The 25,424-nt window shown below is 48.8% G+C and overlaps 1 protein-coding gene across 1 annotated transcript; it reads left to right on the plus strand.

Annotated features, from left to right (window-relative positions):
• The first annotated feature begins 3,625 nt into the window (after positions 1-3,625).
• LOC124664744 (aspartic proteinase CDR1-like) lies at positions 3,626-5,041 on the plus strand. The gene has a single exon (XM_047202190.1). The coding sequence runs from the start codon at positions 3,626-3,628 to the stop codon at positions 5,039-5,041; it is 1,416 nt and encodes a 471-aa protein (XP_047058146.1).
• The last annotated feature ends 20,383 nt before the right edge of the window (positions 5,042-25,424 follow it).

Raw genomic sequence — 25,424 nt, forward strand, 5'->3', positions numbered from 1 at the left:
AAGTTGATACTTGTGACTCCAAGAGGGAGTATTTATGCTCGATAGTGGGTTCATGCCTCCATTAAATGCGGGACAGTGACGGAAAGTTCTAAGGTTGTGGATGTGCTCGTTGCCACTAGGGATAAAACATCGATGCTTTGTCTAAGGATATTTGTGTTGATTACATTACGCACCATACTTAATTCAATTTTCTCGTTGTTTGCAACTTAATACTCGGAGGGGTTCGGATGATAACCTGAAGGTGGACTTTTTAGGCATAGATGCATGTCTGGATAGCGGTCTATGTACTTTGTCGTAATGCCCCGATTAAATCTCATAGTACTCATCATGATATATGTATGTGCATTGTTATGCCTTCTTTATTTGTCAATTGCCCAAGCTGTAATTTGTTCACCCAACATCTCGTTTATCTTATGGGAGAGACACCACTAGTGAACTGTGGACCCCGGTCCTATTCTTTACATCTGAAATACAATCTACCGCAATTGTTCTTTACTTGTTCTTCGCAAACAATCATCATCATCCACACAATACATCTAATCCTTTGTTTACAGCAAGCCGGTGAGATTGACAACCTCACCGCTACGTTGGGGCAAAGTACTGTGATTGTGTTGTGCAGTTTCCACGTTGGCGCCGGAATCCCTGGTGTTGCGCCGCACTACACTCCGCCACCAACAACCTTCAACGTGCTTCTTGACTCCTACTGGTTCGATAACCTTGGTTTCTTACTGAAGGAAAACTTGCTGCTGTGCGCATCACACCTTCCTCTTGGGGTCCCCAACGGACGTGTCAACTACGCGCATCAATGTCATACTCCCGCTGTTCAACATGGCCTTATCCTTCGTCTCCTTCTTCACTCGAAAAAAGAACTGCCAAAGTTTGACATCTGGTCGGATCCCAAGATGCCCCTCGCAAAGAGTTGCGAAGTTAGAGAGCAGGAGGTAGGAGTTGGGGCAGATGTTGTGGGGCTGGAGCCCATACGTATCGAGGATTGGGAGGAAAAACTCCGAGCAGGGGAGTGACAAGCCACGTTCGACCCACGCCTTTGTCATGACGCGTTCGTCCGCGTCGGGCTTGGGGACGTCGGAGTCGCGCATGAAACTCCAGCGCTCGGAGATCATGCCCTCGTTTTGGAGCTCTCTGAGCTCCGCGTCTGTGGTCTCGCAGGGCCACCATTGACCCCTCACGCCTTCACAGCTCCGGGCCTTGGAAGCCTTCTTGTTTTCTGATTCCTGAACCTTGGCTGCCATTCTAGCTTGGCCTTGGAGTTCTTCTTTGAATTCTTGAGTTGTTGGGATCCGGCCTAATAAGGTACTGGAAGAGGCGGAGAACGGTTGAGCAAGCCTAATGTCGGAAACGTAGGGTGGCAGATATGAAATGGGGAACGGACAGATTGGTTCCACGACACTGGGATCCGGGCTACTCGGAGAACTACCAGTGCAGTGAGGAGAACCGTGTGGCATGCTTCCGGCTGCACCCATGCGAGCTAAGTTGAGTAACCGGAAATCTACACTACGGCTACTTCTTCTTCTACAAGGCCGGTGCACGTACCGTTAATAGTGCGGCGGTCCGGCGAGATTCCGGTGAGGAGAAGGTCGCTGAACATGGAGCTAATCTTGCGTCTTGACCACGAATCGGTGGCGGAGAGAAAATCCCGATCAACCGTGATGATCTTGGCGCAGAAAGAGGCTCAGAACGGCGGCGCGAGAAGCTTCCCGTGAAGAAGTTCGCCGGAGTCGAGATCTGTCGGGCGGCGCGACGAGAGGAGGAAGATGAAGTGGTGAGGTGCGGTGAAAAGAATGAAAAGTTACCACGCGCTGAGGTATTTATAGACCTCGCGCGGAGATTCGTGATTCAGGATCCAACGGTGGAAATGGAACGGTCGCACCGTCAGATGATTGACACTCGTCTTAGGTCAAATGCGGTAAAACAACGTGGAGGTAACTTAACCGTGCGCTCCCGAAATTTCCGGCTAAAGATTCGCATCTTCGAAAATTTAGCGCGAGAAATAAGGAAGTTGTGCGCGGGAAAAGCGGAATCTCCGTTGCGTTACCAATTCCGAAGACGAGAAGATTTCCGAGCAGATGAACCCGGAAACAAGTAAAAGTTTTGAAGCTCTTCGAGATTCTCTTCGGATCCAAGCTAATGAAGTCGGAGGAATGATGAATCTCGGAGAACTTTGGGGGCTACTGTTGTGGGTATACTTTATGGGTATATCAATGGCATGGCCTAGATCCGGCAAGCCCGGGTGGCCCATAGTTAGTGGTGAGGCATGTGGCCCATCGGGCGGCCCAGTTGCTGTAGATCCTGAAGGATGAAGTCCAGCCCAGGAACAGGTAGCCGGATCTCAACCGACCTACGAAGGAGACCAGATCCGTGACGGCCCATGAAGTATCCGGATCCAGCACGTTCTTAGAGGAAGACGGATCCTTGACGTACACGGCAAGACATTGTACCGTAGTTAGGCAACTTGTATTCCGGCTAGGACTGTCCATGTAAACCCTAGATTCGTGCGCCTTTATAAGCCGGATCCCGGGAGCCCTAGAGGCACAACCACAACTCATTGTAACAACGCGAAAGCACCCAGATAATTCCAGACAAGCAGCACTAGGCCCTGTCATCGCGCAGGTGTTCCGAAGCTGAGTAAATCGCGTACCACCGTCTCGTGTGCACTCCGCCCTATGGCCCCTACTACTTCTCCCCTTCGTGAGGATCCCTCCTCCGAGGTACCATCGATTAGGCAACGACAGTACTAAAAAATGATACTCCCTTCATCCCAATGCAAGGCGCCTAAGGATTACTAAAAAGTCAACGTTTTCTAAATTTGACTAAGTTTATACACAAAAATATGAACAATTATAATACTATATCAATACCAATAGATACACCATAAAGTATGTTTTCTTAATATGTTCATTCAATATTGTAGATGTAGATATTTTTTTCCTAACTATTCAGTCAAAGTTAGTAAGATTTGACTTTTGAATTTTAACTTTTGCAATACTATAAGAAGGGGTATCAGTAGGAATTCGTACGTTACCATTATTGTGAATAGAAGGTGGGTAGCTACTCATTTTTCATGCACTTGTTCTTCTTGCTCTTCTATATCCTTTTCTTGGGGGTGCATGAGCATCCCCAAGCTTAGGCTTTTGTCATTTTCTACCTGCAAAATATTATTACTCTCTTGGGCAGCAAGAGATAGATTTTTTATAGCACAAAACATAAGCAGTATCACTGAAATTTTATGTCCACTTAAGGAGAAAAGAGCTTCTATATTATAGTTTAGCAGTAAAAGCAAAAAATTTCACATTTTACATCAATAAAAGAGTCCATCTCATTGGCAGCCATATAAGCAACAAATTACTCTATTTATTTCATCCCTAAATGATCATGATCTCCTGCTCTCCGGTGAAATATACAGTTGATTACGCGTAATGCAGCTCGCTGGCAATGAAATCCTGACTTGCCACATTCGTCTCCCCCATTAACCGAGTACCATTTTTTTTGTCACACGACCTCCCTATTAATAAGACCGCTGCACTGCAGTACCAGCATCAAGGCGCCATTAGCAAGCGATCGACCACCAGAGATACTCTTCCTTGGGAACTGAGAGTTGTGACACACAATGGCGGGTACGAAGGTATCTCGCGCTCTCCTCCTGCTCGTCGGCGTCGTCCTCACGGCGCAGCTGTGCGGGTGCACAGCGTACGTCGGTCGCGGTGAGGGGTTCAGCGTGGAGTTCATCCACCGGGACGATGTCAGGTCGCCGTACCACGACCCGTCCCTCACCGCGCACGAACGCGTGCTCGGCGCCATCCGGCGGTCCACGGCCCGCGCCGCGGTGCTCGCGCCCTCCCACGTCCGCGGCGATGACGACGCCCCCGCCCCTTCCACCGACGGCGCCGTGAGCGAGGTCACCTCCAAGCCTTTCGAGTACCTGATGGCAGTCACCATCGGCACGCCGTCCACCAGGATGCTCGCCATCGCCGACACCGGCAGCGACCTCATCTGGCTCAACTGCACCGACGACACTGGTAAGGACGCGCCGCCGCCGACCGGCGTGTTCTACCCGGCTAACTCGACGACGTTCGGCCTCGTGGACTGCGATTCCGGCGCGTGCGGCGCGCTCAACGACGCCTCCTGCACCCAATCCAACCATTGCAAGTACCTCTACTCCTACGGAGACGGCTCCCGGACCAGCGGCCTCCTGTCCACGGAGACCTTCACCTTCGACGACGGCGTAGCGAGGCACAGTGACGAGGCCGCCTCGTTGCGGGTGGCCAACGTCAACTTCGGCTGCTCCACTCAAAACGCCGGCACGTTCCCGGCAGACGGCCTCGTCGGCCTCGGCGGCGGCGAGCTCTCCCTCGTCACGCAGCTCGGCAACGACACCTCCATCGGCAGGAAGTTCTCCTACTGCCTCGTCCCCTACGGCTTGAACGCCTCATCAGTGCTCAACTTCGGCGCCCGCGCTGACGTGACGGAGCCGGGCGCGGCCACCACGCGGCTTGTCCGCTCCGAGATCGACACCTACTACACCGTCAAGCTCGAGTCCATCAAGATAGGCAACTCCTCCTACAAGCCGCACGGGTCCTCCCGCATCATCGTCGACTCCGGCACGACGCTGACATACCTCGACAAGGAGGTTCTTGAGACGCTGGTGGAGGATCTGACCAAGCGGATCAAGCTCCCCAAGGCGGAATCGCCGGAGAAGCTGCTGCAGCTGTGCTTCGACATCAGCCATGTGCGTGAGGGGCAGGTCGAGGCGTCGCTACCGGACGTGACGCTGCAGCTGGGCGGCGGCGCGGCGGTGACGCTCAAGGCGGAGAACTCGTTCGTGGTGGTGCAGGAGGGGACGATGTGCTTGGCGATGGCGGCGGCGTCGCAGCAGAACCCGGTGTCCATCCTTGGGAACATCGCGCAGCAGAACATGCACGTCGGGTACGACCTCGACAAGCGCACCTTGACCTTCGCCCCAGCCGACTGCGCGAGCTCCTACGCCTCCGCTCCTGCACCGTCGCTTTCGCCTTCGCCGCAGTAGAGGATAAATATCTGAATATCTCATCACCATTAGTTGTTCAAGATGGTGTAAATGAATATAAACGTGTTTCTTCCGTCATTCTGTGCATTAACCCCAGCGGAAAAATACTCCGTCCATTACTAAATGAACAACAACTAAAACAAGAAAACATGTGAATATATAAATACACCACCAAGTGTCGTTGAAGCCGGCCTCCGGAGGTCAGTCAGCGCAACGGTGGCCGAGAGCCCCCTCAAAAGTCTGATGATGGACGAACACCTGGTCACTAGGCCTACGAGCTAAACTAACGTGTGGGCTCTTTTGTGATTTCTGTAATTCACTTCGGGCTAGCCTTTTCGAGTTTTCTTTTTTTGACATGAGCCTTTTTCAAGTTAATAGAATAGAATGGGGAAAGTTGCACAAAGGGCATGTTTTTCTGAAACAAAACGAATTGTCAAAACAAGATCCTTCCCTCCTTTCAAGATCATAACGTGATTTCGAATTTGAAGATTTAACTTTTGCCATAGTTTTAAGAAACTACTTCCCTGAGGGTGACTACTAGAAGAAAACGTTGATCATGAGTGGTCCGATGTTTGCCGGCTGTAAAATGGTCTGGAACTCACCAAACATTGGCTTTGACGACTATCATAAAGAAAGCACACAACAGAGATTGAGAACTCGGTAAAAGCCGGGAAAAAACATGACAACCATTTGAACTCGGCAAAATCTGGAAAAAACACAGGGCAAAGAACCGGACACGACAAACTAGAAAAATCACACAGCATAGAAATAAGGCACGTGGCCACATCGCCCGCGGTTCACTGCGTCGTCACTACCACATCCTTTGTCGAGTGTTACGTAAACGTACACTCCGGAAAAGGTTATGCCGACTGTTTTAGCAAAAACACTCGGGAAAAAATCTCCCAAAATTTTCCTACTTTTTCACTCGCGCCGATGAATCTGAGTGAGTTTTCTCTCCATTTTTTTGCTGAGAGTGTATGTCGGAATACACTCGGCAAACACCCTTTCCATTTTCCTTCCACCTTTTTGTGTGTCGAAATTTCTTCCCTCCATTTCCTTCATCTTTTGGCCTATATATAGCCCACCTCTCAGACTTAAAATTCACTACTAACTGAGCAATGTCTTTTCTCCCCTCCCCTCTTAGTTATTTCTGTTCGTCGTGTATGATTACAGATGAGGCTGAATGTGATATCCAACATGCATGACCTTCGTGGGCCACCGTTGGTTATATCCAGTATATATCAAGAAGGACCTTTGTTAGATCCCACTAGTTGTTCTTTGGAGCTCCTAAGAAATACATAGGTAACAAAGCGATTCCTTAGGTGGTCCCAATTATTTTTTGTTCAAAGAATCGAATGAAATCACCTAAGGAATTTCTAACAATACAATTGTATTTTATTACGCAGTTCTTTGGCCACCATATTTATCCCTCACTCGAAATACATAGCTAATGTAGAAATTTCATAGGTGGTCCCAGTTGATTTTTGTTTGAAGAATCAATTGGAATCACCTAAGGAATTTCGTATGTGGTCTTCGCTATCCCAATCTGATCGTCAAGTACCTATATCTTTACCGAGGTAGTAGAAAATACACATGAGAAACAATATGCCAACTTTCAGGAGGAAAACACAAGACAACAGTTTTTTTGCTGTGAGAAACAATGCCAAGTTGCCTTTGTCGTGTGTAAGAATTTGGCAAAGGGGTAGCAACAAGGATTTCGAAAAATGCTCCGTCCTCGGGTCGCTCCCCCACGGGCGACTCCAGGACGTCAAACCCTAGCCTTCCTCCACCCCGTTCCCCCGTCCTCCCCCTTCGCCGCCGCCGGGCAAAGCTTGCGCGGTGCCGGTGCCGGTGGCCCTTTCTTTACCCGGCGCTTCCTCTCCAAGCGGGGCTGGCAGGCAGGCGGCGGTGCTCCCAGGTCGGCGGGGTTTAGGTGGCGGTGCTCCCTCCCAGGCGGCGCGGCGGCGGGTGGCAACGAGGCGGAGGCGTGACTCCTTGGTCGCGGGACGGCACGGTGGCTCGGGGCTCCACCTGCCTAGCCCAGATCTGGGCCCTTCGGGCCCCATCTGGGTTCAGGCGGGCCGGCTCCCTGCCCCGCGGTGCTCCTCTAGGCGGACGGGGGGAAGGCCGGAGCTCGGGGCGGTGATGTCAGCGGCGCGTACACTGCAACGCATAGACAGGAAGTTCACGAGCCCGCTCGGGCTCGGCCGGGCCAGGTGGGCCTGGTGTGTTCCGGTCGCCGCGTCCGGTCGGTGTCCGCAGGTGGCGGTGGAGGTGGTACCTCCGGCGTGGCTGGTGACGTGCTGCCTCTCGCTCCCGGTTGGCTCGCCCTGTTCGTGATGACCCTACTTCGTTGTTCACGGTGAGACGGCGGTGGTGCTTGCAAGGCCGTGGTGGCGCATGGTGGTGGATGGCGAGTGTGGTGGAGCACGATGGAGTGTCCAAGGCGAGGTTGCGAGGGTCGGGAGAAATCCATGTCGGCTTTGCCGGCACCGACGCGGTGACGCCCGCGGGCGCCATTCTTCCTTCTTGAAGGGCGTTGGGTGAAGCCTTGTTTCCTTGTCCTTGCGCATACCGGGGGAAACCCTAGGACTACTCTGGGCAGCGGTGGCGTCGTCGTCGCACCCCTTCTTGAAGGTGTTGCTTGGTACGTGGAACTTCAGAGTGCTATGAGCATGGTGGGAATTATCCGGCGGGCGCAGCGGTTGCGAGGCATCTCTGTTTTTGTTGATCCGACCCTTTCGGCATTAGTTTCTCTTTTCTTTCTTTTGTGTTTTCTTTTGGTCTTGCTTTGTGTTGTTTGCCCCAGCAATGGATCTTATGTTGTATGGATGCTGTGCTATATTAATATAGCGGGGTGAAAGCTTATTTCGAGGAGAATTTGGCAAAGGCTTTGCTGGTCTCAAAAGCCTTTGTTGAGTCTTTGGACCACTCGGCAAAGGTGGTTTCTCCCGTAGTGATTAGCTGACCTTTTGAAGAAATATGCATTCTTTACTTTGTCAGGTATACAGAATCCTTCAAGAGAGAAGATACATGTAGCAAGTGGGTGCTGGTACTAAAAATTGATATTCCGTTCATCTCAATGCAAGGCGCCTAAGGATTACTAAAAAGTCAACGTTTTCTAAATTTGATTATGTTTATACATAAAAATATGAACAATTATAATACTATATCAATACCAATAGATATATTTTCTTAATATGTTCATTCAATATTGTAGATGTAGATATTTTTTTCCTAACTATTCAGTCAAAGTTAGTAAGATTTGACTTTTGAATTTTAACTTTTGCAATAGTATAGGAAGGGGTATCAATAGAAATTTGTACGTTTCCATTATCTCTATCTCTATCCGAAAATGCGACGATGCTTATGAAATGGGGTGCAGTGGAAATCTCTGCCGTTCACATGCATAGGGATGATTATCTGTGGGGTCCACCAGCTTGCCCATTCATTGCAAACGATTCTCTTCTTAAAATACACTACTAATTCTAAAATGAGTATAACTTTCGCATAATAAATGCAAATGAGATTTTGTTTGCATATTGACTTCCTCGCGGCGAATTCTTTAAAATGAGTCTACTATTTTTTTTAAATGGATTTCGTGAACTGTATCTATAGATTCCTCTATTGTTTGCGCATGTAGTCTGTATGCCATGTTCATGTAGTCCTGCGAAAAGTACTGGTGGATTTATAAAGTCCTTGTCAATTTGTTCCTATGGTACATGCAATATTACCAAAAATACTGTTACTTTACACATATGACAGCTGTAGATTTCTTTTTCACGTTGGGTCATGTTGGAATGAATCTCGAGGATCACGACTAATAACAACGACTGTTAGAGCATCTACAGTCACGTCCCCCAAACAATCCCCCAAACGGTGCCGGATTGAGCGTTTGGGGACGTGTTTTGTTCGTGCCGCGTTTGGAGGACGTCGCTCCTCAGTCGCGTCCCCCAAACAAAATTTCGTAAATTTTAAACTTGATCCCGAGATTCGATTAAATTCATCCAAGCTTGGCATATATTACATAGATTCGAACGAGATTCGACTAAATTTAAACTAAACCTAATCTAGAAGTACTTGCGGTGGCCGGAGGCGTCGTAGTACTGGTGGAAGTTGTACATGTCGTCGGTGACGAACTCCTGCTTGACGCGCTCGTCGGGCTCGTCGACGGGCTCGTCCTTCACCAGGCCGCTTGGTCCTGCCTCGCCGTCGTCGGTGAGGTCCACGAGTGGCTTGCCGGAGTCACGGATGGACATGGCGATCGTCATGTCGAGGTTGCCCCTCCTGGCATCCTTGTCGTTCAGCGACGCCAAGTACGCCGCTCTCGCAGCCCTAGGCAGTTCTCGGGGTCGTCGCTGCTGGCGATGAGCCGCTACGGCCGCTCGTATTCCGCCAGCAGCACCGCCTTCGACGCTTCCTCCGGCTCCTCCTTCACCTCCGGCTTCGGGATGAGGATGTTGGAGATATGCCCAAGAGGCAATAATAAATTAGTTATTGTTATATCTTAGTGTTCATGATAAATGTTTACATCCCATGCTATAATTGTATTAACCGAAACATTGATACATGTGCGTTATGTAAACAACAAGGAGTCCCTAGTATGCCTCTTGTATAATTAGCTTGTTGATTAATAGATGATCATGGTTTCGTGATCATGAACATTGGATGTTGTTAATAACAAGGTTATGTCATTAGGTGAATGATATAATGGACATACACCCAAATAAGCGTAACATGAGATCAAGTCATTAAGTTCAACTTGCTATAAGCTTTTGATACATAGTTACCTAGTCCTTCGACCATGAGATCATGTAAGTCACTTACACCGGAAGGGTACTTTGATTACATCAAACGCCATTGCGTAAATGGGTGGTTATAAAGATGAGATTAAGTATTCGGAAAGTGTGAGTTGAGGCTTATGGATCTATAGTGGGATTTGTCCATCCGGATGACAGATGGATACACTTTGGGCCCTCTCGGTGGAACGTCGTCTGATTAGCTTGCAAGCATGTGATTAGATCACAAGAGATGACATATCACAGTCTGAGTAAAGAGTACTTGTCGGTAACGAGGTTGAACAAGGTATGGAGATACCGATGATCGAACCTCGGACAAGTAAAGTATCGCGTGACAAAGGGAATCGGTATCGTATGTAAATGGTTCAATCGATCACTAAGTTATCGTTGAATATGTGGGAGCCATTATGGATCTCCAGATCCCTCTATTGGTTATTGGTCGGAGAGGAGTCTCGACCATGTCTGCATAGTTCACGAACCGTAGGGTGACGCGTTTAAGGTTCGATGTCGCATAAGTAGATTCAGAATATTAGATGGAGACTAAAGTTTGTTCGGAGTCGCGGATGGGATCCAGGACATTACGAGGAGGTCCGGAATGGTCCGGAGAATAAGATTCATATAAGTAAAGTTGATTTCTAGGTTTCGGAAAAGTTCGGTATTTTTCCAGTAGATGACCGGGAAGGTTCTAGAAGGTTTCGGGGGTCCCACCAGTGAACCCACGACCCTAGGAGGCCTAGAATGGGCCGAGGGGATGCTCCCTAGCCTAATGGGCCAGGGGCACAAGCCCCCCAAGGCCCAGCCGGCCAACCCCTTAGGGTTTCCCCAAAAACCCTTAGGGGGATCAACTTGGGGGAAGTTTTCCCCTTCCCCCTGTGGGCCGCCGGCCATGTGCTTGGAGGAGGAGCCAAGGCAAACCCTGGCCGCCCTCCCCCCTATATAAAGAGGGGAGGGGGCAGGGGTGCAGCCCTCCTTCCACCCCTGCACCTCTAGCCGCCCCTCTCCCTCCACCGATAGTCTGCTCCGGCTTGGCGAAGCCCTGCAGCTTTTCTCCTCCACCACCACCACCACGCCGTCGTGCTGCTGGGATTCCGAGGGGATCTACCACATCTCCGCTGCCCGCTGGAACGGGGAGAGGACGGGCTTCATCGCCACCGTACACACGACCGAGTACGGAAGTGCTGCCGGATTGCAGCACTGGATGATCGACTACATCAATAACGAGATCTAATCTCGTAGGGTTAGTCTCACATACATCTCGCTGCTTCGATCTTGGTAGATTATATCTTGGCTTTTCCATAGATTGGATCTTGGATTTATTCATCTTTGCGGTAGAAATTTTCTGCTTTCCATGCATCGAACCCATCAGAGGAGGGCGCCGCTGCGCCTCTCTTGCTGCCGTCGGCTGCCACTGCCGCTGCCGCCGCGCCTCGGATTGACGGGCGTCGCCGGCTCCTCCTTCACCACGCGATTGGGGACGGTGTAGGGCGCCGAGCGGTATGACAAGGACGGCGTCGATCGGTCCGGTCCTGAGGAGGAAGAGTTGGCTGCCATTGCGCTGCGGGAGATGGTGGCGGTGAGGACGGCGCCTCCAACCTTGGAGCGCCGTTGCGGATGCCGTGGATGAAGCTCTGCAGGGTGCGCCCCGGAACGCCCCAGAACAGGGCGCGTCCATCCCTGTTCCAGCTGTTCGGCCCGCCAACGAGGCCGGTGGTGCTGCGCATCTCCATCTCGTACTTGGCCTGGAAGTAGCTGCCCCACCAGGCGTCGTTGTTTTTGGCCGCCCAGGTCGGATGAGCCCGCTCCTCGGCGTCGAGTTCAGATCGCCCGGGCCCTGATGGCATCCATCCAGCACTCCGTGCCCGGCGCCAGTGGCGGCGGGACGCCTATGCCGTTCACGGCCATCTTCCAACCTCCGCTGCTTGTGATAACCCACAAGTATAGGGGAGCACAACAGTCTTCGAGGGAAGTAAAACCCAAATTTATTTATTCGACACAAGGGGAGACGATGAATACTGATAAGCCTTAACAACTGAGTTGTCAATTCAGCTGCACCTGGAAAAGCACTAGTAACAGGGGTGATGTGAAAGCAGCAGTAATATGAGAGCAGTGGTAACGATAACACGGCGACGATAGCGATAACACGCAGGCGATGGCACCAGAAAATAGTTGATACTACTTCCAATGACATATAGGACCGAGTGAGTATTTGATGATGAAAGATGGACCGGGGTTCCCAGCTATCTACACTAGTGGTAACTCTCCAATAACAAGTGTTGGGTGAACAAATTACAGTTGGGCAATTGATAGGATTGAAAGAGCATTAAGACAGAACATCAAGTCTATTAATCATGTAGGCATGTTTTCCATATGTAAGGGTATTTTACCCTTATCCATTATTTTGGTATCTATGACACCGTGCTAGAGTATTTGGACTAATACATGCCTACAAGATGACTTTCAGGTATTAGCCAAAGAGGTATGATGGTGTAGCAATGGAACAAAAGGCAACGGGAGACCCCCCCAATTCGACGAAAAATCAGCTAGTCTTTCTGAGCCAGGCCGGTCACAGATCCGGTCTGACCGGCCCTGGCACCGGGCAGCCCGGTCAGCGACCGGGTTCTGCGCCTGTGACATCCGGGCGACATCCAGTAAGCCCAGAAGCCTGCGCGGTCAAGTTCCGGTCACCAGCCCGGTTTCGAACCGGCCGCTCCGGTCCACGGCCCGGTCTGACCGGGCGCCAGACCGAGCAGCCCGGTCAGCGACCGGGTTCTGCGCCTGTGACATCCGGGCGACATCCAGTAAGCCCAGAAGCCTGCCCGGTCAAGTCCCGGTCCCAGCTCCGGTTGCAAACCGGCCGGCCCGGTCTGTGGCCCGGTCTGACCGGGCTGTGGACCGGCCTGTCCGGCGCCAAATCCGGTTGACCGGATTTCTCGAAGAAACTCGCGATGTGGCAAGTGACAACGGCCAGATTTTGAAGAACACTATATATACCCCTTCTTCTACCTTGGAAGGGTTAGGCAACATACTATAAACTGTTCTTGAGCTCTCTCTCTCCTACTCCATTGCTAGAAACACCAAAAGCCTCAGATCTCTCTCCTCCTCCACCCAAACTCAAATCCCTCCAGGGAATCACTAGAGGAGGACCCGATCTACCGTTCTACCAAGCCAAATCTCATTCCCCCTTGTATTCATTGAGAAGCTTGCTTCCTAGGGTTCCTTGGAAACCCTAGGTGGGCAAGAGGAGTCCGGAAGCATCCGGGCTGTGGATTTGCTCCGGGCAAGATTGTGAAGGTTTGGAGGCTACCTCAAAGTCTACCACAAGTGAGTGAGCTATTCCTTCGTGGGATAGGCTCCGGAGAATAGGGTGAGCCTTCGTGGCGCGGGGAATCCTTCGTGGGACCTCCACTCCTCCAAACGTGACGTACCTTGTTGCAAAGCAAGGGAACACGGGAATACATCCTCGTCTCCGCGTGCTATCGGTTATCTCTAACCGAACTCCTTACTTGTGATTTAACTGCACTGTGAGAGCCTTCGTGCTTGAGTTAGTTGTATCCTCATATAGGTTGCTCCACCTAGTTTGCATTAGGCTCATCTTTATATTCCGCAAAGCCTAATATTGCAAAGAAAGAATTAAAATTTGTAGAAACCTATTCACCCCCCTCTAGGTTTACCATCTCTATACTTTCAATTGGTATCGAGCCTGGACTCTTATTAAGGGCTTCACCGCCTTAAGAGTGAGATGGATAAACTCTTCGAGGGTCTAGATGAAGACTCTAACCTTTCGGTTAAAGAGATGAAATCTAGATTCTTGGCATATGATGCCGAGAAGAAGAAAAAGGAGGATGAGCTACAAAACCAAATGACAGAAATGACTGCCATGCTTAAGAACCTAACCGCGGGTGGAACTCTTAGTGGGGCTTCGGCTTCTAAAGAATCCTTCCATGAGGTTGACCATAGCTATCCCAAAAACACTTCACCCATGCCTCATATAAACCATAGTGGGACCGTTCCCCATTACGATGGAACTCACTTTCCTCATTGGAAATCTGCTATGGAATCTCATATTCGCAAGCTGCAGGTGTGGAGCTATGGGAGCTCATTGTTCATGGATATCGGGAGCCACAAGATCCTACTCGGTTGTCCTCCACCGAGTTCTACAACCGTCAACTCAATGCATCCGCACGTGACAAGATTAGAAGTGGCATCAACCGCAAGCTTCTAGATCAAGTTGATGACATTGTCTCCGCTAAAGAGTTGTGGGATCGGATCGTAGTACTCCAAGAGGGAACCGATTTGATCCAATCATCTCTCTATGAGACCGCAAAGCAAGAGGCCTACCGAGTTCATGATTCGAGATGGAGAATCCGTATTCGATGCCTATGCTAGGCTTGGTGCTCGAAAGTAAGGATCAAGGGTCTTGGTGCTTGAGAAGTACAATGACGGATTCGAGATGAACGAAGCCTTCATAAAATCCAAGGTCATTGCTATGATTGCCGTCAAACAAGAAGACACCAACCTTGGGCTCAACTTGCAAATCATGACCAAGAGTGCCGATCTCAACTCCGATGATCTAGTCTCCTATGTGGCCGCCAATGAAAACATGGCCAAAGCCGGAAAGAGGCTCAAGGCAATGAACCGTGTTGATGAAGCTTCACACAACCATGAAGCGTCACACAACCTTGCTCTCAAAGCTAGAGCCGACCATGAAAGCAAAGAAGACCTTGAAATTGAAGAAGAAGAAGAGATGACTTCAACTAGTGATATGGCTACCGACTTTGCTTTCTTTGCCAAGAAATACAAGGCAAAGTTTCCAATGCTCCTCAATGACAAGAAGAAGAAGAGAACTTGCTACAATTGTGATGAAGATAGCCACTTTGCAAATGAGTGCCCTTATGAGAAAAGGGTAGACAAGCCAAGATTCATCAAAGGGGTCAAGCCAAGATTGAAGCCAAACCCAATCAACGATCGATTCAAGAAGAACAAGGGAAGAGCCTTTGTTGGAGCCGAGTACTTGTCCGATGATGAAGATGAAGATGAGGAGAAGGAGGCCGGGGTGGCCGGTTTGGCTTTCTCCAAGCCCGGATCACTCTTCACATATGACTACTCCAAGGACTACTCCACGGAGAATGATGTTGGTTCCTCCTTCATGGCAAGAATCACTCAAGATGATGACTCCGATGACTCTTCTTCCTCTACAATCGTTGGTTCTTGTCTTATGGCAAGGGAAACCAAGGTAATGGAATCTCCACCTTCCCTATCTAGTGTTCTTGATGATGAAAATGAAAATCAAGATGAACTAAGTGTGCTTAAGGAACTTTACAATGTTAGATGCACCCTTCGTGGTGATGCTCTTGTCAAGTTTGATTTCTTGATGGACTCTCTCAAAGAAAAGGATGAGTCCATTGAGGAATTAGAATATCAATTGGATGAAAAGGAACGGAGATTCAATCTCCTAAGACAAGAGCTAAAAACCGAAAGGTGCATATCTCAAGGCCTTAAGCAACAAATTGAAACCTATGAACTTGATAAAGTTAAGGACCTAGAAACTATTGATAGGGCTCAATCTTTGACTCAAGTGCTCCATACCTCAAAAGAGGAACTTGAAGTTGCTCATGCCTCTCTCACTAGGGATCTTGACCACCTTGAAAGAGCTAACAAGCTTGTAAAGGATGAGCTCAAGAAACTTGGAGAGAACCATGACCTACTTCAAGAAACCTACATGAAAGCACTTGAATCAATGAAGGATCCCATTGTTGTTGAAAAGCATGCTAGTTCCCCTACATCTTTTACTAGTGAGCATGCTAAGCTTGTTGAGGAACATGTTCGTTTACAAGAAGAACTCTCTTTGCATGTTGAGACCAATGCATATCTTGAATCCTTGGTGACTAAATATGGTCTCGACTACCATCCTAATGAATCCTCTTGTGAGCATGCATCTATTCTTGAGGAAAATGTTAGGTTAACAAAGGAACTTGCAAAGTTCACCACCGCCAAGAACAAGATGGGATTGGATGACCTCTTGAGTAAACAAAGGTCAAACAATCAAAAGTATGGACTTGGATATGTTCCCAAGTCTCACAAGAAGAACAACTACAAGAAGGAGAAACCCGCTCAAGATAAGAACAAGAAGGTCACTAATAATGGCAAAGCCTCAAGGGGCAAAGCCACTAGTGGTGACCGCACGGGACCAAACGATCACTATGCATTATTTGTTGACTATTATGGTGATGTTTATGCTAACTATGTTGGCCCTCCTAATGGCTATGCTTATAGAGGGTACTCAATTTGGGTACCAAAAGATATTGTTGCCATTGCAAAGGAACCCATTAATCGATGGGTTCCTAAATCCTCTACTTGATTTTGTAGGGGTATTCCTCCGGTGGTCCAAAATGGGTGTTTGATAGTGGATGCACCAATCATATGACCGGAGGAAAAGGTGTGCTTGATCAATTCATTGAAGATATCAACAAGAAGTCAAGCATTACCTTTGGTGACAACTCAAAGGGAAAGGTACTTGGGTATGGCAAGGTAGCAATCTCTAAGGACTTGTGCCTTGAGACGGTTATGCTTGTTGAACACCTTGGCTATAACTTACTTTCTATATATCATCTTGCCGATGCCGGTTACAATTCATATTTCACTAAATATTATGTGCAAGTCTTTAGGAGTGACAATCTCAAATTGGTCCTTGTTGGATATGTGGAGAACAACCTTTACGTGGTTGACCTCTCGAAAGAGAGCCCCTCCTTCTCCACATGTCTAATGGCGGCCAAGCATGACGAAGGTTGGTTGTGGCATCGCCGCCTTGGTCATGTTAACATGAGAAATCTTAAACAACTCCTAAAGGGTGAGCATATTGTGGGACTAACCGGCGTTTCTTTTGAGAAAGATCGTGTTTGTAGTGCATGTGTAGCCGGAAAGCAACTCAAGAAGAAGCATCCCATCAAGAGTATTGTTTCCACATCTAGGCCTTTGGAGCTCCTTCATTTGGATCTCTTTGGGCCATCACATTATGATACTCTTGGTGGGAGCAAGTATGGACTTGTCATTGTTGATGATTACTCAAGATACTCTTGGGTCTTTCTCCTCAAGACTAAGGACGAGACCCATAGAGAGTTCATCACCTTCGCCAAGAAAGCTCAACGTATGTATGAATCCGAGATCAAGGCAATTAGGACCGACAATGGCACCGAGTTCAAGAACTACACTATGCAAGAGTTTGTTGATGATGAGGGCATCAAGCATGAGTTTTCGGCGCCATATACCCCTCAACAAAACGGTGTTGTTGAAAGGAAGAACCGGACTATCATTGAGATGGCAAGAACCATGTTGAGTGAATTCAACTCACCCCACAACTTTTGGGGAGAAGCCATCTCTACGGCCGTCCACTACTCCAACCGGCTCTTCCTCCGTCCCCTCCACAACAAAACCCCATACGAGCTCCTTACCGGTAACAAGCCTAATGTCACATATATTCGTGTCTTTGGATGCACATGCCTTGTTAAGAACAACAAAGGGAAGCTCGGTAAATTTGAAACTAGAACCATAGAGGGTATATTTGTTGGATATGCGGAGAACTCTCACGCCTATAGATACTACAACCGATCCTCCGGGACCATTGAAGTATCTTGTGATGTGGTGTTCTTGGAGGATAATGGCTCCCGGGTGGAGCAAGTTGTTCCATGTGTTGCAGGTAATGATGATGATCCATCTAGTGCCATCAAGCATATGGGCATTGGACACATCCGGCCCATGGAGGTTCATAATGATGATCAAGATGATGGAGGAGATGTTTCAAGCACGCCACAAGTGGAGCCTAGCTCAACTCAAGCCGAACCATCATGTGCAATTCAAGAACCATCCTCTACTCAAGATGAGTCACAATCCGAAGAACAAGAAGAAGATCCTCATTCCATGGAGCAAGATCATGATGACGATCAAGAAACATCCTCAACTCATGATCAAGCTCAAATGGTCCCTCATGATCAAGTACTAGCAAGAGATGAATTCATTGATCATGAAGGAACCATCCGGAAGATCAAGGCCGCTACAAGGGCAAGCGACATGAAAGTGGATCAAGTCCTTGGTAGCATCTCAAGAGGAGTGGTAACTCGTAGACACCATGCATTACTTATCACTTATTGTCAACATCATGCTTTTGTGTCTAGTTTTGAACCACTCAAGGTACATGAAGCCTTGGTTGATCCGGATTGGGTAATTGCCATGCAAGAAGAATTGGAGTGTTTCACTCGTAATGAAGTATGGTCTCTAGTTGAGAGACCCAAGGATCATCGCATCAATGTCATTGGGACCAAATGGGTATTCAAGAACAAGCAAGATGAGAATGGCATTGTTATACGAAACAAAGCAAGGTTAGTGGCGCAAGGGTTTGCCCAAATAGAAGGTATGGACTTTGAGGATACCTTTGCGCCGGTAGCCCGTCTTGAAGCTATTCGTCTTTTGCTTGCATTTGCATCTTTCCACAATTTCAAATTATATCAAATGGATGTGAAAAGTGCATTTTTGAATGGTCCCCTAAAAGAAACCGCATATGTGGCTCACCCCCGGGTTTCGAAGACCCATGCCGACCCAACCACGTGTATTTACTCCATAAGGCACTCTACGGTCTCAAGCAAGCTCCACGTGCTTGGTATGAGTTCCTTAGGGATTTCTTATTACATGATGGGTTTTGCATGGGTACGGTCGATTCCACCCTTTTCACCAAGCGGGTTAAAGGGGGTGGCCTCTTTATATGTCAAATATATGTTGATGATATTATTTTTGGTGGAACTAACCCCAATCATAACAAAGCTTTTGAGCTATTGATGACTAGGAAATTTGAGATGTCCATGATGGGAGAGTTGAAGTTCTTTCTAGGCTTCCAAGTGAGGCAACTTGCAAAAGGCACCTTCATCTCTCAAGAAAAGTATGTGAAGGACATGCTCAAGAAATTCAACATGACCAATGCAAGTCCAATGAAGACACCCATGCCCGTGAAGGGGCAACTTGGTTCATGTGACGGTGAGAAGGATGTGGACATAAAGGTATACCGTTCCATGATAGGATCCTTGCTCTACCTTTGTGCCTCTAGGCCGGATATCATGCTAAGTGTAGGGATGTGTGCTCGTTTTCAATCCGCTCCCAAGGAGAGCCATTTAGTGGCGGTCAAACGGATACTAAGATACCTTGTTCTCACTCCTACTCTCGGGCTATGGTATCCAAAGGGGTCAACCTTTGAACTCATTGGCTATTCGGATTCCGATTGGGCCGGTGATAAGGTTGATCGGAAGTCTACCTCCGGGGCTTGCCAATTTATTGGCCGGTCATTGGTGAGTTGGTCATCCAAGAAACAAAACTCCACCGCCTTATCCACCGCCGAAGCCGAATACATATCCGCGGCATCTTGTTGCACTCAATTGTTATGGATGAAGCAAACCTTGAAAGACTATGGTGTGTCTCTTGGTACGGTGCCTCTTCTTTGTGACAATGAAAGTGCAATAAAGATCGCCAACAACCCGGTTCAACATTGTCGCACCAAACATATTGACATTCGCCATCACTTCCTACGTGATCATGTTGCCAATAAGGATATTGATCTCACTCATGTGGGAACAACCTACCAATTGGCGGATATTTTCACTAAGCCTTTGGATGAAGCCCGCTTTGTTAACTTGAGAGGAGAACTTGGTATTCTTGATCCTAAAAACTTGGATTGATTAACTTCTTGCACTACATTCTTGCATTTATCTTGCTATCTAGCTTAGAGGCATAGCACATATGGGGATAGTCATTTTACCATGTCTTGGTATGATGCATACCTATGTGTGCAACATAAATAGATCCAATGTCATTATATGGACCCAAGCATGTCTCTTCGAGGTCTCATGACATTTGCGCTTTCACATAGGGGGAGTAATCCCCCGCCCCTCATTGAGCCTTCATTATAAATTGATTTGACTATATAAGGCCAAATGATCTTATTGCAAAAATCATTCCAAAATGACTTATGATTCTTGATATACACTTCGAATCATGCCCATTGTTGCTATTTACATCTTGTTTGGATTTTCTCTCCAATGGGCATGCCTAGAGAACTTTGTGTTTCCAACCCCATGTCTATGCTCATCTCATCATCATCTATCTATCTATATGTACATGTCATCATCTGAGCACTCACACACATTTACACAAAAGAATAGGGGCAAAACGAGGCAAAATGACACATTTTTTTAAAAAAAAAACTGACTCTGGCCGGTCACTGGCCCGGTCGGACCGGCCTGTGCGCCGGCTCGTCCGGTCACTGGCCCGGTCGACCGGGCGCTCGACCGGACCTGCGGGCTGTTATGTTTTGAGGAAGATACCCCTTGGGGATCTTCTTCCTCATTATCCCCCACCTCTCCAACCTCCATGGCCGCCGCCTCCACCATCTTCACCACACCCTAGGCACTTCCCACCACTAGATTCTCCCCAAACTTCACACACTCATAGATCGGGATCTCTCAAGCACCTTCACCAAAGGATTTGGTCCCTCTCAAGCTCGTTTGGGAGATCGTGGGGATTTGGTCCTCAAGCTTTCTTCACGAGTTCCTCTTGCTCCCTTGGGCCAAGAGGACAATGTCTTCGGGTAAATCTTTCTCTCTATCCCTCTCCCTCTTGCTTTCCCTCTCCCATTGCCCATTGTTGAGGAAAGTTGAGAAAAGTTAGGGTTAGGGTTAGGGTTAGTAAGTCCTCATGCCACCTAGAGTGTCACACCCCTCCTATGCACATTGTTCACTCCCCTGGTATAATCTATGTTCAAGTTTGTGAGTTTTTGCATGATTTTGTGTTGAATTTCTGGGCAAACATCACACCTCAGCATGACCCGGTCTACAGCCCGGTCAACCGGCCTCTCGACCGGCTGGTCCGGCGCACCGCCCGGTCAACCGGATGGCCAACCGGCTCGCCCGGTCTGTCGTCCGGTCTGACCGGCCCCTGCGCCGGCTCGCCCAGCTTTTTCGCATGATCTCGTCGAAACACTTGAATATAGGCGATGCTTTTGGCTTCCTCATATATGCTGATGACATGTACACTTACCTCATTGCTCTCCTCGTCCTATATTGCTTATTCACGGGAGATTGGAGCGGTGAGGACCGTGACACCATTGCCAAGAGAGGGAGGTATGCAGGACACCCACCACGACGTTCTAGTGGTCGTGCCTCTCGGCCTCCCGGTGGCAGCTCAGCTAGGGGCCGCACCAAGACGACTGCCAATAAGAGGAAAGATAAGCATGCAGCACAAGATGGTGATGAGGTGTTGCCAGAGTTCCATGTTGGTGATGTGCATATTGGTGCATGGAGAAGACTCAGGGAGTCCAACCCCTATCGCTTTGAGGAACCCACTTACAAAGGGGGAGATCAGCTTTTCTGGACTCAGACACAGAAAGTCATGTGGGATGAATACTATGACTCCCACGAGCACATGAAGAAAGGCACCATAGTTATGCCCAAGGCCATCAAAGATGTCATTGAAATGTATGCAGCCACCAAGTTTCGCTTTGTGGTTGCGACCTTGAGGAGGATGGGGTTGTATGATCTTATGTGCCTGACACCTACTGATGGGTGCTATTGTCCATCCTTGGTGAGGCAGTTTCACTGCACAGTCTTCTTCCATGATGATGCAGCCCGGACTATGACTTGGATGACGGGCAAACAGAAATTCACTTGCACCTATCTTGATTTCTGTGAAGCCTTGGGGTATGGTGGAGGGAGTGCCTCTGGTTTCAAGATATACTCTCAGCAGAAGTTCACCAAAGGGGACATTGCCTTTTGCTATCCTCCGGAACCCACACCTGGACCTCCCTCCATATCTGGCATGTACTACTCCTACCTTATACTTGCCAAGCTCTTCCGTGAGACCCTCATCAGCAAGTCCGGCGATACAAGTGAATGCCGGGCATATCATCTGAACTTGATGTACTATCGTCACCCCGAGCACCGGAAACTTATTGATGGCTGTGATCTCATCTACTCGTGAGCTCGAGGCGCTCGTGTTCGCGAGCGGTTGACTCCTAATCTTTCCCAAGATCGTTCAGCTGCTCATCAACCATGTTGTGCCCGCACCTCACAATACTCATGGTGAGCGGGTCCGGTTGGATGCTTTCAAGGTACCTGCCCAAGGTGATAGACCAGATGTTCCTGAGATGATGCCTTCTGAGCGCCGGTCCAAGGCAAGCCATGACCATGCTAGCTCCAGCTCCTCTCGTCGCCCACAGCGTGGTGTCGCACGTTTCTTCTCCCGCTTATGGCAGATGTGCCAAACTACCCATGATGTTGCACATCAAAGTCTCGCTTTGAACCAAGAGACAAGGAGGCGCCAAAATGAGTTCATGGCTGCTAGGAATATGCCTGTCCCTCCTCCTGGCCCTGAGTTGGAGCCTGTCCATGCACAAGACTGGGAGATGCCTCCTCTCACTGATGAGATGTTCCAGAACTTTGATCCTTCTCTGTACTTTGCTGGTCCTCCTCCTAGATATGCTCCTGCACCTCCTGCTGATGATGAAGAGGATGAAGGTGATGAGGATGACAATGGCGAGGATGATGATGAAGAGGATGACGATGAGGATGGTGGTGGCAGCTCTCCATCCGCGGGGCATGAGTTCTATTGATGGGACGCTAGCATCTCTTATCCTTTTCTTCGCCTTTTTGGTGTTCCGATGCCAAAGGGGGAGAAGAGAGTAGAGCCTAGAAACTACGGGGTTCCTTGATTGTCACAAGCCATGGGAGTTGCTTTATTTGGATCTTATATGGCTTGTGCGTATTTGCTTTGATTTCTCAAGAACCATTTGCTACTTTGAATCATTCATGTATGGATATGTATGGACGACTATTATGTGTGCTTCTATGATTAGGATAATCATGCTTTATGGATAATCATGCTTTATGCTTATATATGTTGATATACTTGTCCATACCATGCTTGTTTCCTAAAGATATTGGGGGAGCTTCTCATATTCCACAAATGGTGCACTTTGCATTCAAACGCAAATTCTCCAAGTGCACACATTATGGGGGAGCTGTCGTAATATCTTATATGGATTCAAGGTTTAGAGCTTATCATAATATCTATGTGTTACTCTAGCTCGGTTTGTCATCGTATACCAAAAAGGGGGAGATTGTAAGGGTATTTTACCCTTATCCATTATTTTGGTATCTATGACACCGTGCTAGAGTATTTGGACTAATACATGCCTACAAGATGACTTTCAGTGTATTAGCCAAAGAGGTATGATGGTGTAGCAATGGAACAAAAGGCAACGGGAGACCCCCCCAATTCGACGAAAAATCAGCTAGTCTTTCTGAGCCAGGCCGGTCACAGATCCGGTCTGACCGGCCCTGGCACCGGGCAGCCCGGTCAGCGACCGGGTTCTGCGCCTGTGACATCCGGGCGACATCCAGTAAGCCCAGAAGCCTGCGCGGTCAAGTTCCGGTCACCAGCCCGGTTTCGAACCGGCCGCTCCGGTCCACGGCCCGGTCTGACCGGGCTCCAGACCGAGCAGCCCGGTCGGCGACCGGGTTCTGCGCCTGTGACATCCGGGCGACATCCAGTAAGCCCAGAAGCCTGCCCGGTCAAGTCCCGGTCCCAGCTCCGGTTGCAAACCGGCCGGCCCGGTCTGTGGCCCGGTCTGACCGGGCTGTGGACCGGCCTGTCCGGCGCCAAATCCGGTTGACCGGATTTCTCGAAGAAACTGCTGATGTGGCAAGTGACAACGGCCAGATTTTGAAGAACACTATATATACCCCTTCTTCTACCTTGGAAGGGTTAGGCAACATACTATAAACTGTTCTTGAGCTCTCTCTCTCCTACTCCATTGCTAGAAACACCAAAAGCCTCAGATCTCTCTCCTCCTCCACCCAAACTCAAATCCCTCCGGGGAATCACTAGAGGAGGACCCGATCTACCGTTCTACCAAGCCAAATCTCATTCCCCCTTGTATTCATTGAGAAGCTTGCTTCCTAGGGTTCCTTGGAAACCCTAGGTGGGCAAGAGGAGTCCGGAAGCATCCGGGCCGTGGATTTGCTCCGGGCAAGATTGTGAAGGTTTGGAGGCTACCTCAAAGTCTACCACAAGTGAGTGAGCTATTCCTTCGTGGGATAGGCTCCGGAGAATAGGGTGAGCCTTCGTGGCGCGGGGAATCCTTCGTGGGACCTCCACTCCTCCAAACGTGACGTACCTTGTTGCAAAGCAAGGGAACACGGGAATACATCCTCGTCTCCGCGTGCTATCGGTTATCTCTAACCGAACTCCTTACTTGTGATTTAAGCGCTCGTGAGAGCCTTCGTGCTTGAGTTAGTTGTATCCTCATATAGGTTGCTCCACCTAGTTTGCATTAGGCTCATCTTTATATTCCGCAAAGCCTAATATTGCAAAGAAAGAATTAAAATTTGTAGAAACCTATTCACCCCCCCTCTAGGTTTACCATCTCTATACTTTCACCATATATAGTCATACGTGCTCGCAATGAGAAACTTGCATAACATCTTTTTTCCTACCAGCCGGTGGCAGCTGGGCCTCAAGGGAATCTACTGGTAATTAAGGTACTCCTTTTAATAGAGCACCGGAGCAAAGCATTAACACTTGGTGAAAACATGTGATCCTCATATCTAAGCCTTCCCCTCCAGTTATCCCGATTCTCTGTCACTCCGGGGCCTCGGGTTCCGGACATAGACATGTGCAAACAACTTGTAGATACAATCTAAGCAATAATTATAGAGCTCAAATCTAAGATCATGCCACTCGTGCACTAGTGACAAACATTAAACACAACAAGATTGCAGCAACAATAACTTCACAAACTTTATAGATAGACTGATTATAATGTAACAATTCATCGGATCCCAACAAACACAACACCGATTACATCAGATGGATCTCAATTATGTAAGGCAGCTCATGAGATCATTGTATTGAAGTACATGGGAGAGACAGTACCAACTAGCTACTTCCAGAACCCATAGTCCATGGGGGAACTACTCACGGAGCATGATGGAGGCGGTGGCGTCGATGGAGAAGGCTTCCGGGGGCACTTCCCCGTCCCGGCGGCGTGCCGGAACAGAGATTCAGTCCCCCGAAACGGAGTTTCACGATGGCGGCGGCGCCCCTGGAGTCTTTCTGGAATATGATTGATTCGTATAGGGTTTTCACGTCGCGTGGAATATATAGGCGAAAGGGCGGCGTCAGAGGGGTCCCGAGGGGCCCACCCCATACCTGGGCGCGCCCACCCTCCTAGCCGCGCCGCCAGGTGGTGTGGGCCCCCCTCGGCCCTTCTCCGTCTCTCCTTCGGTGTTCTGGGTCCGTCTCGGTAAAATAGGAGGTTTGGCTTTTGTTTCGTCGAATTCCGAGAATATTGCCCGAACAGCTTTTCTGGAACCAAAAACAGCAAAAAACAGGAACTGGCACCTCGGCATCTCGTTAATAGGTTAGTCCCGGAAAATGCATAAAAACATTATAAAGTGTGAGCAAAACATGTAGGTATTGTCATAAAACTAGCATGGAACATCAGAAATTATAGATACGTTGGAGACGTATCAAGCATCCCCAAGCTTAGT

Source organism: Lolium rigidum, chromosome 6 (genome assembly GCF_022539505.1).
Source record: "Lolium rigidum isolate FL_2022 chromosome 6, APGP_CSIRO_Lrig_0.1, whole genome shotgun sequence".
NCBI classification, from domain to species: Eukaryota; Viridiplantae; Streptophyta; class Magnoliopsida; order Poales; family Poaceae; genus Lolium; species Lolium rigidum.